At 42.1% G+C, this 17,537-nt stretch overlaps 1 protein-coding gene across 1 annotated transcript in view; it reads left to right on the top strand.

Moving 5' to 3' along the window:
• ADGRL3 (adhesion G protein-coupled receptor L3) overlaps nucleotides 1-17,537 on the top strand; it is a 333,004-nt gene that overhangs the window by 43,503 nt on the left and 271,964 nt on the right. Inside the window, exon 2 of the mRNA XM_019470560.1 lies at nucleotides 12,456-12,669. Within this exon, the coding sequence (XP_019326105.1) occupies nucleotides 12,456-12,669 (214 nt within the window). The remainder of the gene's footprint in view (nucleotides 1-12,455; nucleotides 12,670-17,537) is intronic.

Genomic DNA, 17,537 nt, shown 5'->3' with positions numbered 1-17,537 from the left:
AAAGAAATGGGTATTACAGGTACAGGAAAAAGTGCTTGAAATGGATCCTTTGTTAGATGAAAGTCTGTTTCTATTTAGAAAGCACACTTAAATATACTGTAACATAATTACATTAGAAATTTAACTAATAATCTCCCAGAAACAGTTCTCTGGAAACCTTTCCATGGTGCTTTTTTCAACTTGGAGGAATCCTTCAGAAACATTTAGGGAGGAACGGTACAGAAGGATTTGGCAAGTGTTGCAGGTCGGTGCCAGGTGGGGGTCTTGCAGCCTGCAGGCTGTCTGCCTCCCAGTCTCATTGAAGAGTACCCCTAACCCTGGACTGGGATCCTGGGGACTCCTGCCCTGCATGTGACGGCACCCCAACCTCACCCGTCCGTCACACTCAAACAAGCCGAGTGAAGCTGCCTAGACCATCTTCTTTTCTGGGAGGTCAAAGCCGGAACTCTGTAAGCCTAAGGTCAGTGTTATTCGAGATCACCTAAATCTCCCCTGGCCGACAGGGACTGCTCAGTTGGGGGTCCTGGATCCTGTGTCTCTTCTCACTCATCAGGGAAACTGTCTGCATCGGATGCTGTTGCGTGGCTAAGCTGCGGTGCCCAGGTGTGCCTGAATTAACTTTGGCCTCCTCATTCTCCAAGGGCCTCCCCTGCGTTGTACCTTTCTGTCTGGGCATCCTCTGGTGTCCCAGCGGTGCTGCCTTGTCTGGGGCTTGAAAAAGTCCTGCTCTTTCTGACCCCGTATCTATAGGGGAAGGAGGGATGGAGTCTTTCATAAGGTTATTTCATTGAAAACTTTTCTTTGCCCTTAGCCTTAATATCTCTCTCTGTTTTTGTTGGGCAATTAAATCCTGTTTTTTGTTGCCAGAGAGATCAGCAAAACATTTACTTCTTTCACCTACCTCTTGGAGGAGGAGAATTTGAAACAAGATTACTGATCGTGTTTAAAAAAAAAGAAAAGAGGAGGGGGGGAAAAAAAAGTCTTCCATCCATCATAGTTGTTTGCAGTGCTTTTTTTCCTGAAGCAAGTTAGATTTTTTTTTTTTTCCCAATCATATTTTCGTTCAACTGGTGAGCATTGTGCCCTCAAGTATAGTATCTGCATCTGTTTGTTACCCATGCTGCATGGCTATCCTTTTCTGTGCCACTGTAGCTCCTGTCTATAATCTGCACATATTTCCTCTTCTCTTTAAAGTGTTCTTTGGGGCACAGACCCTCGTTTTGTTCAGTTGTGCACACGGGTGGCTGTGAAGGAGCCCTACGCTTTCCCACAGGACAAGTAATAAATCATGATATCCAGTGCTGTAGGGCCTTTCATAAAACAGGGTTGCCTTTTAACCAGTACTGGGTTGTTTCTTTACTGAGAGCAATGTCTCTGTGACTATTCATACTTGTCATTGCTGCTTTTTAGAATGCTTTTTAGACTATTGTTAACCACTTTTGAAGGCTGGAGTGGAAAATGAGTGGAAATGTGTATCCTGGTGTCCTCTGGTTACTTTAAAATGAAATTGTGGGGTGTGGAGGGCAGGATTCAGAGCATTTATTGCAGATAAAACAGTTGTAAGGCGAGTTTGGCCGTGCTGCCATGCCCCGGCTGCCCTGGGTCGGCAATGGTAGTTGTGGTGGTGCGGCAGGATAAGCATCATCTCCCTTGTGTGCAGCCCAGGAGCTCTCAGCTCTGTTGCAGAGCTGTTCACCTGACTCTTCTGGGAGCAGTTAATTTGTTCAGAGCATTTCTGGGAGCCTACAGGTAAGCATTATTTCAGATTTTTTTGTGGCTCACCTTGAGATGGGCAGTATTGTGTGTGTATGTGTATTCTATATACACACATATGTAAGTATACAGTGTTTCTGGAGCAATATTTGCACAGGCTGCATTAGGTGGAAAAATAATTAACCATGGTGTTTGCTGTGAGCAGGTGGGTGCAATAGCAAACATCATCACTCAGGATTTTAGTTGTGTTTCCTATAAGTGAACCATTTTGTGGAGTTAATTTAATTCATTAGTTTTAATATTTTGCTATTTGCCACTGAGGAGATGGGATATCTGCAGGCAAAAACACACGATTTCCCTGAAAATCTGCTTTTACTTGGAATATTTTTCCACCTGGAGCACGTGCGCACGTTTCAGCTCATTCCCTGAATTTAATTCTCCTATTGTTCTTTATTTTTAAGATTGGGGGGTAGTAAATAAAGTTGGCCACTGTTCAGATGAATGCGTATGCTTCTGCAAAGCTCTTTTTAGCTGCTAGTATATTTGAGGTGAAATCCTTGATCTTTTGAGGTCAAAAGGGAGTTATGTCACAGACTTTGGGGAGAGTCATGATTCAGAGGGCTGCAAAGAATGGCTTGCCACAGCCTACTTGTAATTCTTGTTAGTGTATCAGCAGAAAGGATCTTAGATCTCATGTCTTTGTTTCTGAGATGGAGCTCATACATGTCATGCTATGGAAATCCTCATCCAGCAACTGGGGACTGGGTTGTCTTTGTAGATACTCACAGATCTTGCTGATAAGCACCCACTGGTTTCTAAAAATCAGTGACCTTTAAGGTGTGCTGAGTAGGGGACCCCAAATTTCATCTTGCCATGTAGAAAACTGTACTTTCCATTTTGCCTGTTGCATATATACCATGCATTTATAGAAGTGTGTGTCTATAAAAATATATATATATATCTATAATGGACTGCAATTCTGGGAGGAGGCAGGATCTTAAAGCAGTCTCAGGCTTCTTTATAAAACTTACACAGAGTTATGGCTAGTGAAAGAACAAATTCTCTGTTATTTATGGCAGAGACTCAAAGGAGCTATGATGTCTAAAACACCAAGAAAAATCACAGTTATTTATTTAATGATATACAGTTTAGCCATATTACTTCCTGAAGATGGCTAGTATTCAAGGTCTGGGTAATTTCTTGTAAAATTAACTCTAAAGGAGTCATTCTTGGCCTTCAGTGATGTAAAGCAATTGGTTTAAATGATAAATATTTGAGGCCCCAGATTTTTATACAGGTATTTGAATGACAGGCTCTAATACTTAGGGAGAAAGTCTTCTCTTTTGCCTGCATGTCTTTTTCTCTGGACAGTTCTTCAGATTTCACACAGTTCCCCTTTCTGGGCAATACAAACTTAAAAATAGATTTACTGCTCTGGTAAACAAGTCCATAAACAGCACAAAGTAATCCTCACTCTGCTGTTCATCATTTCTTTAATAATGCAGATATTTCTACAAGAGCTTTAATGTTCCCCTTCAGAGGCTATTCAGGGAACTGTAAATCAAAATTAAACTTTAACTTTGAGGAGGTGTTACTCGGTAGGAATCTATTATTTGCAGTCACTCTGCTCTTCAGCAAAGCTCCAAATCCAACCTGTCTGATTTTCATCATACTTAAAAGGATTTCTGAACCTGCTGAGTTCACTGGATCTCTTCCTGACTTCAGGGTTTTGGTTTTTGTTTTGTTTTGTTGTTGGGTTTGTTTTTTTTGTTTTTTTCCCATTTTTTTTCTCCTGTGGTAAGATAGACTTCAGATCTGGTCTCTGCTGCATGCGGCCATTCTCCATGGCAGACCATCCCTGACTTTTGAGGATGCATTTGGGTCTTGGTCTCCTCCAGCTTATCCTCGTCCTGCTTCCTGTAGCTCAGGGCTGCCACCTCCCAGTTCACGGTGGTACAAATGATGGAGAAGAGCATGTCCTCAGCACTTGGGCAATATCCATCTGAGGACACCACTAAATCCTGTTGAAGCCCATTCTGATGACATACCTAAAAAAGCTCTGCTGGTAACAGGAAAGTTATTCCAGACTTGCATTATTTTAGCAAGGGTAAGAATTTAAGCTAGTGTTTTAAATAGAAACAATAATAAAGTGTAATATTAAATGAACTTATGATTTAATATGAAATCTGAAAATGATAAACAGATTCTTTTTCCTTAATGTTCTTAGGCTAAACCCTTGATACTTGTTTATCTAACTGCCTCTATGATTATACATACTATGGTGGTTTATAAAAGTTTTTATCTGAGATTAAAAAATTAACCTTACTAATGGCTACAATAAAAAGCTACAGTGGAGTAATTTAAAATGCGGCAAATTTTGTTATTACTCAAATTCTACTCGCTTCACCATGTTAATTTGTGCTGCATTAAATTTGAGACTTCAAGGTTGTTCAGCAATGTCAAAGTCAAAGCTTCCCTGTTTGGGGTGGGTTTTTTTTGTTTTGTTTTTTGAGACAGTTAAGTGTCTATTGTAACAGCAGTAACTTTGATTTAAGTAAGTAGTAAACGGCATGTGTTTCCTTATTGAAGGCCCCAGTGCTATTTGTGGTATGTGGATTTCTAAAAAGGACTGGTCTCTGTGGCATAGAACCTGATGCTTCCTTTATTGAGAACGTGAATGTCTCAATGTTATGGACCAGGATCTGAAACCCTGATATTTTAAGTAATGTCACTGTTAGGCTGGAGGGCAAGTTTAGCATAAGGGTTGGCTATACATCTTATGCACTGCACTGCAGGGCATTAACTGCAGACGCTTTCCCTATCTGTGCACCATTTTCGTACACTTGAAAGTTAATTCATGTGAAGGAAGCCTGTGAATTTAAAGAGCAGTTGTATCCAAGTATCTTCTTGTGCATGCCTTTCATTACAAATGAGATGATCCACTGCAAAGGAAAAGATACTTGGGAATAGCTTTTTCCCGTGATGGGGCCTAAATATTAATGTACTTGCATTCAACCTTCCCCTTGGAGACAGCGTTTCATTTGTCTGTTGTTCCCAACTTGTTGCTTCTGCTTTAATTAAATTCATTAAAGTGACATTTAGCTCAGACTGTGACTGTGCTTCTGACCTCTGATTTGAAAGTAGGTTGTCATGTATTTTTGAAAAGCACATTAAATTCAGCCTCCTTTCCTTCCTTCTAAAAATCTTTTTTGCTTCCTTTCCGTGACCTTAGCTAACCTTTTCTGAGCTGATTAAACTCTAGGTTTTAGCAGAAACTCCAGAGGTTTCAGCAGAATCCTCTCTTCCCACCCCCCACACCGCCCTGCTGGTTTGGTTTCTTGGTGGACTACTGAGTTGACCTGCCTCATGAAGGGGTCCAGCAAGCACCAGAACTGTTGCAGGTCCAGCAGCTGAACCATGGCTGGAGATAGGAAGGCTTGGCTGGGGGGAAGCAGGACCCACTCTCCCTTCAACGACAGTGAGCTGGTAGGTTGGCTTACCCTGGACCACTACCTCTTTAGCAGCATGGAGGGTGACCCTTTGTGATGCCTTGCCTTGCAGTGTGCTCCAGTGTAAATATTAGCTGCAGAGGTATTCACCTCTCTGTAAGTGGGGGATTTGTGAAGATGAGGGCTTGTCGAAAGAAATGGTTGTTGCAATTCTCAGAGTATTTCCCATCACTCACTAATGAGGCAGTGGCCCACGGGTCCCAGAAGATGGGAATGGAGAAACAGAAAGAAAGCACAGTACTGCTATTGCACTGCTTTCTCCCACAGGTCTGGTTCAGTTCAGTGCCATATCTCCCTGGGCCAGTCTGCCTTCTTGCCTCTCTCCCTTTACATGTTCTCAGTCGCTTCCTACTGTCAGACTCCTCCATTCATAATTACCGTCTGGTTTCTGTGGTCATGCTCTTTTATCACTTCATTTCCTTTTCTCATAGGGCCTTGCAATGACCCATTTCCCTCATGAACACCCATCCTTAGATGCAAATGCATCCACTTCACCGTTTTTCTTCTTTCTGGTGATCTTCCACCAGTCCTTTTTGCCCATTATCTGTGAATTTCTTTTCTCTTTACCCCTATAGGAAGAGCTAATCTAATACTAAGAGAGTCTGATAATCTAATACTTTTTACTAATGAGAAAAGCTTTTCCATTAGGGTTTGGGAGAGCGAGGGAAGAGAAGAAGAGTGTTTACCAGTTGAGCATGGCAAGGAGATGAGGACTATCAGTGGTATGAAGCGTGAGCAGCAGAAGTGCCCCAGGATGTAGCTGTCTAGTGCGTAATCCTCTGGCTGCTGTCCCTGGGCTTTCTGGACATCCAACGGGTGGTGGAAAGGGCCAGCTGTTTCTGCATTACCCTTTTGATATCTGACCTCTAGGGTGTCTAGAATGTGGAAGAAGGAGATCTGCCATCAAAATAAAAGGTACTTTACAGGAGGCTGGTGCCTGGGGGCAGAGGCTTGCTTCAGAGATGTACCGTTGGGGACTTGGCTAGGCTTTTCGTTGTGCTCCTGTTTGCATCCTTGGCTGTGTCACTTTGGAAAATGAGCTGTCTGTGTGTGGTTTTGGCAGTCCCTGTAGAAACCCCCCTCTGTGTTTACTACACCCTTCTCCTGTGCCTCCTCTTCATTGTGGGGGAGGGTGTCAGATACAAACATGCTGCTGAACATCTTTGTATTTTCACTCGCATAACCTGGGAGCAAATTGCTAGCAAGTGTCGCTTGAGTGTTATAATGGAGGTAGATTAAGCAATTTATGGAACCATAAGATAGTTGACCTCAGCCTCCAAATAAAATGCACAGGGAAGGGCGTGAGGGTTTTTTGGTTGGTTTTTTTTTGTTGTTTTTTTATCTTTTCTTTGGTTGCTATGGCTGGCGTGTTGCACAGCATTGTGTTTCTCTTCTGTCTTTTTTTGTATACACCATCCCACCATATAAGAGGATGCTCTTGCAGTTTGTGAAGTCTGTTCATAGCTGGCTGTTTGCTGGGGATCACTGCTTCTGGTGAAGGTGCCCAAAGGAAAGTTGCAAATTGCTTTTGATATCTTCTATAAAATAAGAAAGCCCAAGATAGCCTGGGGGGGATGTGGGTATTTGATTCACATGGGGAAACCCAGGCTGAAGCCACATTCTTCATCTCTGAGGATTATATCTAGTTCTCTTCTTCTTTTCCCTAGCAGATTTTGGAGTGCTTAATGGAGGAGATCAGATAATTTTCCCATTTTTATAGATGAGACAGCAATCAACTGAGGCACAGAGGGGAGAGCCGGGAGTGGAGACCAGCACTCTCCGGCTCCAGTCTTGCACTGCTGATGGCTCCAGCCATTTGGCCACGCTGACTGCCTTTAGTCTTCATTTCCTCCCCAGGGGAGCTGGATATGGATGTTGCAAGCATTTGCTGCAATGTCTTGGCACCAGCCATCGTCTGTAGCATGCACCTTTAACCCCTCTGCAGGCTGAGAGTAGAAGAAAGGCTTTTCCGCCCTGTCCCCTAGAAAAGACATAGACTTCTTTGCTATTTAATTTGTTGTCAGCATATGTAGAGAAAGTGGGGGAGAGAGAATAGTATTTCCATATTTGTATACTAATCACAAGTTTTCAGAGAACTCTGGACCAACCAGGTTTTTTAAGCTTGTCAGAACTAGACTGATATTTGTGAGCAATGAAAACACTGGGGAATGGGAGTATTGTACATTGGAGAAATGTTTGTTGTCACTATCTTTAACCTGAGATTTTGTTTGCTGCTTATGTTGTTGAGATCAGAGGCCAGGTATAATTTGGATTAAGGAAAAGGGAGACGGAGAAGAAGCACTGAGCTATGTTTGCACGCTGCAAATGAATGCACTAATGAGACTTTATGGGGAAAAGTAGGGCCCTGATTTAGAAAAGCACTTAAGCATGTGCTTCTCTTCAGGGAGTGACAGTCATGTAAGGCCTATTGACTCAATGACTGAAAGGGGTTTCAGCTCATACCCATACCTAAGTAGGCTTCAGAATAAGGGGAGGGGGGGGATTTTTTTATTTTTACTTTCTGATTTTTTTTTTTCCACAGTCAAGGTGAACTGTGGGAATATTAAGTACTGCGAAATTACAAATGTAGAAGCATTCCTCCAAATTAGTAGGAAACCTCTTCTCCCAGCATGTTGTGTTTGCCTTTGGGAACAGTAAGTCGGGTATTTAGTTGGGCAGACCAAATCATGTGCAGAGCTTGTGAAAATAATTATCTATACATTTCCAGCTTTTGTTTCACCGCCCTTAAATATGCACTGAAATTTCACTCTGAAAATTCTGAGCCAGAACATCATTTTGCTGGGAAAATTGCATATAAAACCTAATTAAAAGCATCATCCCACACTTTTCTTTTAAAAGTACATCTACTACCATCATGCCTCTAAATGTAACAGAGCTCAACAAGTCTCTAGCAGCCAAGAAGACACGTAATTTAAAGGCTATTTCAGCATTTGATTAAGCACACAGTGATAACTACAAGCCCATGCCCTGCAGGCATGACAAGAGGCAATTATGTTCTGAGGTCAAAAGCGAGGGGGAGAAAAAGCACAAGATTTTGATGACTTACTTAATTTTCCAGCTCCTGAAATTAGCAGAGACAAAGAAGTTCTAAATCGCCCAGATAAAATCCTGTCATTATCTGTTGCCGTTTCACCCTCTGCTCTCACTTTGCCCTGCAGAAGCTCAGGAGGATGATTTTCCACCAAATGGCTGCACTTAGAAAACTCAAGTTGGCACATGTTTAAATGTTAAAAAGAGTGTTTTTCAAAATCTTTAAGTTCTGCCGTCTGTATTTAGATGGCTGTCTGCACATGGGATCCTGGAAAAAGACACCTGTTTTCCAAAGTAGTGAGCAGCCATCAGCTCCTCTTGACTTCAAGCCAACAATTAGGTCACTTATTTAGGAGATTAAATAAGGAGCTCAGTGAGAGACTGCAAAGAGAGGGAGCTGCTCAAAGGAGAGAGAAGTGTATTAATGAATTAATACAATCATGCTGTGTATTTGACAGATGGGCTTTGATGTATCTTATTTCATAGCAAAAAGCAAAAAATCTTTGCTCCTCACAGGAAAACCAGTAAAAATGTTTAAGTAAGATTATCATATAGGGATGCAACATCAAGAAATGTGCTTACAAGGAGATAAACAGCCAACCTCTAATCTCCCTTTGGAGTATTTACTGCATATAATCAGGGTAGAAAAAAAGCCATGCAGAGCAACTGATTTGGTGGAGGATGGCAGGATGGAAAACACGTGCCATTGCTTTCTCCTATCATATTGTATTACAGTATTCAGCTATTCCTACAGTTTGTCCAAGGTGTCACAGTTCTTTTATGCTGTATATCCAGGAAATAAATGTTGGCTCCATGATACCACAGTGAGGTGTCTGTAAGTGAAAGCTGCCCTTCTAATGGCAAGCAGTCGAGTGATAATGTGAGAAACAAAAAGGTGAGTTCCAGTAAACAGAAAGCCACATCTAGAAATGTTTGCATTTGTCCAGAGGTTCTTTAATGGGAAGTAGAACATGAGCTGTTATTTTTGGAGGGGGGTGTTTGGTTTTGGTTTGAGGTTTTTTTTGAGTACCAGGGACTGACATTCATGCAATTTTAGTAGATCAATGCCGTAAAGTCTCATGTACAGGAGAGATGCCCAAGATACAAGAAATGTGCTCTCACACCTGGTACAGAAACATGTCTAACAGCTTTTACTAAACCTCTGTATTTTCATATTAACTGTGAAATTTTCCACCAGAATCCTGAAGTACTGCGTCATCATTGTTGATAGAGTTGCTGCGAGATTAGGATGCTATCTTTGCCCTCAGATAAATTTCTATTTTAATAAAACCATGTTGCTGGTAGCAGTTCCTAATGTCTTATTTCCAGCAAAACATGAAAGCTAAAATTAGCTGCTTATTTACAGGATTGCTGTTTGACAAATACACCAGGTGTGTACGAGTGAATTCCCAGACAGTTAATTTCTGCGATTTTAAGTGGCGTTTTCCTCAGTCATCACGTTTAATGTCTGCTTTCTTTGACAATATAGTATAGTTACTGCAAAAAATGCATAGGAATTAACAGCAAAAATATACTTTCTGAAGCCTGTGGGTCAGAGGTTTGAGGTTTTTTTTCTATAGTGGGAACTATAAAAAGTAAAGTGGGAACTGTAAAAAGTAAAGTAGTATTAGCAACTGTCTTTGCTGTTTCTGTAGCCTACAGCAGCCTCTCAGAGAAAAGGATCCAAATTGCCCAAGAACTGGGCCAAACCATAGCCCCAAACAGCTAATATTGACTGTAAAGCTCATTTTGCCATTTTCTTGGCAGTTAATAGGAGTCCTCTAAGCACATAGCAGGAGGAGGGAGGGCACTTGGTCAGCGTTCTGCCAAAAGCTGCTAGAAACCTTCTGCCTCCCATGTTCCCAGTTTGCTCAGGTTTAGTACAGAAGAGGCTTGAAAAAGAGAGCTCACCACAGCTCTTCTGCAAAATCAGCAGCCTGGCATCAAAAGTTTTCTGCTCAGCCCTGGGCCTGTGAACACTAAAGGTAATGCAGGCAAATATAAACTCCCCCCCTGTTGCCATAGAGTCCAGTGTTTCGCAGAGCAGGGGCTGCTGCAGGCTTCTGTGGACAGATCCTTTTAAGTGGACTTAATACCTCCTGATGTTGTTTGTAGGGCAGGCTAAAATTGCTGGGTTTTGCTGACTCTGCCTTTCTGACAGGCTTATCTCTTCGATCAAATGTTGTCTCTAACTTTATGTCCCATCCTTCCTCCACTGACCTTGTCGTTGATTAGTGATGTAAAGCCAAGGGTAAGAACGAGGTATTGTGTCTCAGAGGTTCACGCTTGTCCTCCTGGCTTCCCTCCTTCTGTAACAGGACAACTTGCTCACAGTAAGAATTTACTGCATTACACAAATGTATGGTGCAATACGAGCTCAGGGCAAAACTGTTTCTCCAATCTGAGGGAAGGAGGACATCTTACATGATCCAAACCCTAAAGCTATGCTAATTGTAGAAGCTATTATTCAAGAATAAAGGCATGTCTGTTTTGGGAGTTTGGCAATTAGTCCACAACTCTGGCACATCAGTAAGGATCTGATATTAGAGTAATCTCTGCAAATTTACAGAAATGGGAATATTTATCTGTCCAATAATACAAATCTAAATGAGACAACTGACGATAATAGAAGGCTTCATGGAAGTTAGAGTAATATGTTGGATTGCTGCCAGCCAGCCAGCCAGATAGAGCAGCCTTGATACAGTTAAGGGGAATACCGAGAAACATCAGTACGCTCTTATTTCCATAAGCAAACTTGGCGTGCAAGTACCATGTGGAAGTTTTATGGGACAAGACAACAGCGCATTGGAAGGGATTTCTGGTTCTGGGGAGGGTATTTTGGTGTTTTTATAATGGGGCCAGGGAGAAAGTGAGTTGTTGAAAGATGCTCAGTGTCAGATGAGCCCTGGATCTGTTAGAGGGTTAAACCTTCCCTGACTGCTCTGTGACCATCACATAGATACAGGTTTAGTTTATATGTTCAGTTTTGTGGTTAGAAGTAGTACAAAATGGAGCCAGAAGGGCACATCATCCCTGCAGCTGGAAACCTTTTTTGGTGTGGGTGAGTTTTCATTCTTGTGGAATAAGGAAGGGAAGGGGTTGGCTTTTGTTTCAGCTCATGGCCAGTGCGCTCGGCTAGAAAACAAGTATTTGGTTCCCAACTTCACTCTGGATTTCCTGTGAGATCTTCTGGAAGCCACATAACACTTCTGTGGCTGAGATGAGAATGACAATGCGTAGGTACTTCATATGGATATTTGGGGGATTAATACATTCACATTTGTCAAGCTATTGAAGATCTTTGGATCAAAGAGCTGTAAAGATGGGAAATATTATTGGTTGTTGTTATGTGAGTTTATTTACTAATACTTCAGGGCTTTGTTTTCAAGGCATCTCAAAGCGTGTTTCTTTTTTCTTTTGCAAACTGTAGCCTGGATTTCTTTTAAAACAGGTAAGATTTCCGAGACCTCTTTAAATTAACTTTACAAATATGTGCCAGTATTGAACATCCAGGCAGATCCAACGCAAAGCTGAGACTGAACTTTAATCACCCAGTGCCCCATATATTGGCCTTTCCAAGGAAAATATCACTGCAGGGCCCAAACTTTGGGATGGTTGCCAGAAGCCGCAGGCCATCCCCTGGCATGCTGCAGACTACAGCAAAAGCCATTAGGTTCATGTTTTCTAAGGACCAAGAAAAGGACCAGGAGCAATGCAGATGTTATTACATCTGCAGTAGGACAGATGCAATCTTGCTGAGCAGGTGGGATCCTGATGCTTGGATTGCTCATCAGAAAATTTCCCCCAGTTGATCAGGTACAACACAAGACTCTAATTTTATATATCAAAGCCAACTAGCTTTTCACCTGGTAAGTAGAAGTAATAACAATGCCATAGTTGCTATTTACCTATTCCAATAGGGTATCTAAAGCCCTGTATAAAAGGGTTCATTAGCTTATTTTTGAGATGAGAAAATCAAGTTGCTGAGTGGAGAAGTGATTCCTCTGGGTAGCCAGCAAGCCGGGGATCGGACCCTGTTTCTGCAGACCATATCTCAATAGTACCAAAACTGTCTCAGTACAGCATATGGATAAAACCTGCTGCTAAACGTCGTTCTGCTTTTAATCCTAGCCTCAGTGTGGAAAGTAAATGTTTGCTGTGTTTCTGTGTTAATCCTTGCAGCTTTCAGCCGTGCCCCGGTCCCCATGGCTGTGGTCCGAAGGGAGCTGTCCTGCGAGAGTTACCCCATAGAGCTTCGCTGCCCAGGAACAGATGTTATCATGATCGAAAGTGCCAACTACGGGAGGACTGATGATAAAATCTGTGACTCTGATCCTGCTCAGATGGAGAATATCCGCTGTTATCTGCCAGATGCCTATAAGATTATGACTCAAAGGTATAGTATTTAATATTCTTTGTTTGCTGACTGTTGGTTTTTTAATCTGGTATGTACGCACCAGTTTGTGTGTTTGCATGAGAAAATGCAGGTACTTAGTCTGTATGTTTGTGCACAGAATTACAGCTGTCGTTGCTGAACTGTGGGTTTAACAGAGTTGGGTTAGCATCACGCAATATAAATAACATTTGCTGTAAGTACTACTAATCAGTCATCTTGATACTCACTGCATCCCAATTTTACCTCTGAAATATCTAAATATCAAGGCTCTTAATGAACATATAAGTGAAGTCTTTCTCAAATGCACATTCACTGGTTTTTGTGCTGTGTTCAAACAGATGGCCAATAATCTCCTTGAAACAATATTTTGTGTTCAGAATAACACTTACATTTTTCAAAATACAAAGAAAAGTCTCCATCTCCATCATTGCCAGGCTTAGTTTTAGGGAGGATCTGAATTCCCAGTCAAGGACTTGCTGCATTCACGTTGGTTTTGCAGGAGACTTGCTAAATTTCTGTATAATAACTATTGCTGTTAAGCGTGACTACTGCATCTGGAAGTGGTAACTGAGATACAAGCCATGTAGACAGATTCTGCCCCTGCGGAGCCAGGGCCTAACAGTTTATTCCAACCTAGAGGTATCCTGGTTATGGAAAGCCTTTAACTGTTGCTGAATTTTTCAGGGTATTTTCTGGCACAAGAGGTGTTGTGGGAAGGATTCGTAAGTCACAGCTCTTGACGATGTAATTGCATTCAGTGCATTTCTCCTAACAACTACATGTGAATAATTATTCAGTATATTTGACTGTTAATTAAATCGTAATAGAAATTAGTATTTCAGGGTATTAATAATGGTATTGACATAGGCAAAGTGTTGCTAATTGAAGTAATGACAACAGTGTTTGCATGGTGACCTAATGGCTAAAGCAGTGCAAGGTTTTAATGGAGTATCTTGCTATTGTTTGCTGTGAGACACTTTGCACTAAAAATGGAGTTGTGTAAGCAACAGAAAACAAAGCATGAGTTTCATCTATATTTGACATGCTAACGGCTATTCTTGAGCTCCCTTTAGAATTGCTGCACATCAAGGATGCTGAGAGGTCTTATGAAAAACATCCTCGTCGCTGCATATGGCTTCTATAAGCCCATTCTTTAAGCTGAACCTCCTTGCATAGCTGGCTGAAGTCCTGTTTGTAGGATTGTGCTGGTTACATTTTCAAGACAAGCAGAAAGGATAACAACGTGCCATCATCCGGTCCCTTGGGATTCGGCATGGTTTTAGTAGAACTACTGTAATTCTCCTGTTCAGGTTGTTAGTGGCTTCAAGTAGAAACCCTTAATCCGCTGCATATTGGCAGAATAAAACTGTGTCATCCCCTTTGTGGGCTGTTACAGAGTACAAAGTATTAATATTTTTATATATACGTAGTAGCGTCCTCTAGGCGCTAACTTCCAAGCCAAATGCAGAGCCCTGCAATCTTCTGGTCAGTCCCCACGTGTAGCAAGTCTGCAATAAACATTAGCCCTTTGGTCAGGGAGGGCACATAATCATGTTGTGTGCACACAGCGCTGGGATGAAAACTCACGTTGATTACTCAGCTCCAGATATCACTGCGGACTCAAACAGCTTAGCAGAGAGTTAGCAGGGAAGCGCATCTCTGGGGCAAAGCATCTTTGTTTTCCCATTTGGGCAGAAAGTGATGCTGTAGAGGATGGCCACTGAGGGGGAAATTTCTTGCAAGGGAAAAGCAAATCCCTACTGACTGAATATTAATATCTCTGGGGCCTTGCCTGATGCCGTTTATCACTGAGGAGGCTCAGAAAAGGGTGGTGGCTCTTTCCATTTAAGCCATTTGATGATCAATTTTCATGAAGAAGTTTGCAATCGTGTAATTAATTTGGTACTGTTGAGTTTCTTGAAAATAAATATAACCTGGTTCTAGTTAAAAAAAGAAATGAGACTGACATAAAAATGCAAAATAGAGTATTTTCCCCCTTTTTAACCTGCCTTTTAATCTCCATTAATTCAAAGAGTTGAAACAATTTAAAAATAAAACCATTAAAACTAAATATGTTCTTAAGATGCAAACTAGTCTGCCAGCTCACAGCTCCGAGTACGCCTTCTAGCTGAGCCTCTGAAAAAAGTAGTTTAAAAGGAAAATTGTGACAGCCTAGTAGTTGTGGCACTAACTATGGCATTTTCTTCTAAAAGCCTCTACCTGCAAAATTAATCAATTCAGCAGTATTTGGGTGGTTTTGCAGATGAATGCAGGCTTTAATACAATAAGCTTGTCTTTGCTAACGCTGCGGGGTGGGGAAGCAGCTACTGGGAACTAAAGATCTTCGTGGCAGTGTAACCCGCGTGGTAATCAAAGCTGTCTGCGTATGGAAAGAAGAATGATATGTGCAGTGCGTGCTTATTATGCATTGATTAATTATTGCATTCATAAATACACAGACCCCTTGTCGGTTTTTTTATATTTGTATAAATGCTTATTATGCATTGATTAATTATTGCATTCATAAATACACAGACCCCTTGTCGGTTTTATAATATGTTGTATAACTGCTGGCAGTTTTTAATCAGCAATGCTGTACAGCCAACTTAGACATATTATGGCATGGCTGTGGGGAGGGGGAGAGGGAAAGGTGGGAAGAAAAGTCTGTGTGAGACAGAGATGTTGTTAGTACGTGAGCTGAGGCTGCGAGTGAGCAGATTTATGGTAGATATTAGCGATTGCTTGCCCAGGCCCACCCCCCCCACACCAAAAAAAAAAAATGAAGCTAGCGTGTTCCTTTCTTCTGTATGTTTATTTAAATTAATTTTGCAGACGAGTACGTGGAATTATTTTGAAAGGGAAAGGCATAAATCTGATGGTGTGTTTGTGGAGCCCCCTGAGCAGAGGGAACACAAGGAGTTCTTGCTGCAAGTGTTGCCCTGAAAAACTCTAAAATCTTTGGAGTATTGCTCTAAGTAAAGAACATTTAAACAGCTTATAGGGAGCTATTTTATAGGAAATTAAATCTCTGTGGCCTATTTTGTGTTTCAACTTGCCAGCTCTTCCTTCAAGCATTCGAGCAGCAGCTGCCCATAAAAGCTCAGAAAGAGGGCTTTATGGATTGAAGTTTTTCTGATATGATTAGAGAAAAACGTATTTCATAGCATGTTTGCTTTGGAGAAATGTCTTTTCAAGGGCTGTAACAAACAATTAAATTCTAACCATGCCCATTGTAAACTGTGTACACTGTACCATGGGAGACTTCGCTATGTCCTCCCTTGAGCAACTGTGCCACGAAATTAACGTATCATCCGTTCAAACAGCTGGGGTTCTCTGTGAACAATAGGGAAAAGCAGCCTCCTATTCCTGTAAGAGTTGCCTTTGTTTTTATAGTGTTAACACTGCCATTTAGTCTATTAAAAAATACCCTAAAGAAAAAAAAAAAAACTTTCAGCACACTCTCTTGAATTTCTTGTGGATGCTTTCCACCAAGGAAATGCCCAGCTCAGAAAGACAAAATCTTTGATTACTTTTTGCATGCTGGTGGTTTCACTACAAGTCAGTGGAGCTAGTCGCCTCGTAAAAGTGCCACACAAATTTAAGGCTGCAATGCAGGCAAGGGAATTAAACATTTAGTTGCCTCCTCCTTGATTCTGACAAATACGCCAGTGCTTGCTTCTTTTTAAGGCACGTGCTTAAGCGTTTTGTGGAATGAAGACCTGCCCATGTACTTTCCTGGGTTGAAGCCAATGGAAGGAAGAAGATGGGTGGATCAGGTTTTGCATCTATGTTCGCAGAACTGTGCGCTGTCAGTACCACCTTTGTGTTTAACTTCGTAATTTGAAACAGTCTGTTTTGCTGAGCTCCTTGTCCTTTCCTGTAGGCTTTAACCTTGAATGTTAAAAGCGGGGGGAAATTCCAAGTAGCAAAGCCGGCATGTAGGTACATGTACACAAGTGCATTTTTCGCCTTAAAAGCAATATCAAGGCTCTCCTTTTGCTTTCCAGATATCAGGAGTAAAGGGATCCTTGTCTACCCCAACCATTGTCTGCTACTCTCAAGCTGGAGAAAGGAAAGGAGGGATGGAATAATAAGACAAAACCAGCAGGCATAACAGAGGAGCTAGGGGAGAAATGTTCACAGGTCTCAGCAGCTGTTCCCAAAATCAAAGCAAAATTCCTTCTACCTTTTCAAAATTTGGAAGGTAGAAAACGTGGAAAGCTCTTGCTGGGGAACTCGTATCTCTCAGCAACTCAGAGAGCTCAGTTTGCAAAGGGGGCAGCTTGCACAAGTCCTGCCTTTTGCCACAGTGGAGCATCGCAGAGCTCTTGTGTGCCACTGTTGCCACTTCTGGCTTGGGGATGAGGGCTGAAAGCTGCTCAGCTCTCTCCCTTCTTCTCCCCTGAATGGAGCACTGGACCCATTTTGTGTCCCACAGGCAAGACACCTCTTTTCCAGAGCTTTCTGCTGCTCCCAGGGCAGAGAAACTGAGGCTTCTCCGGCGGAGGATGTGTAGTTTGCACAGTGCACCAGGACGTGTACCCTCTGCTCTGCTGCAGCTGGCCGTGGTGCCATCTGCCCCCAGCAAAGCGCCCTGGTGCAGTGCGGGTCAGGGCCTGGCAGGTGGGCGCTGCAGCTCTGCTAGTCTCCTCCGCTGGCTGAGCAGACAGAGAATTTCTAGTAGCTTTGCAGGAGGCACAGCTGGGAGGTACTAGATGCCCTGTTGGGCTGCAGTTGCTTAGCTGAGCTAGTTTTCTTTAGGTTCGAGTCTAATCTGCATGGTTTGTCCCTGTGGTTTCAGTGTTGGCATCATTGATGAAGCCTGCAGGTCAAGACCTAGCGTTTTTAAAAAAAAAAAAAAAAAAAAA

Source organism: Aptenodytes forsteri, unplaced genomic scaffold (assembly GCF_000699145.1).
Source record: "Aptenodytes forsteri isolate BGI_AS27 unplaced genomic scaffold, ASM69914v1 Scaffold93, whole genome shotgun sequence".
Taxonomy (NCBI): Eukaryota; Metazoa; Chordata; class Aves; order Sphenisciformes; family Spheniscidae; genus Aptenodytes; species Aptenodytes forsteri.
Note: the sequence above shows the minus strand (reverse complement) of the source record. Positions and strands in the feature narration are given on the sequence as shown.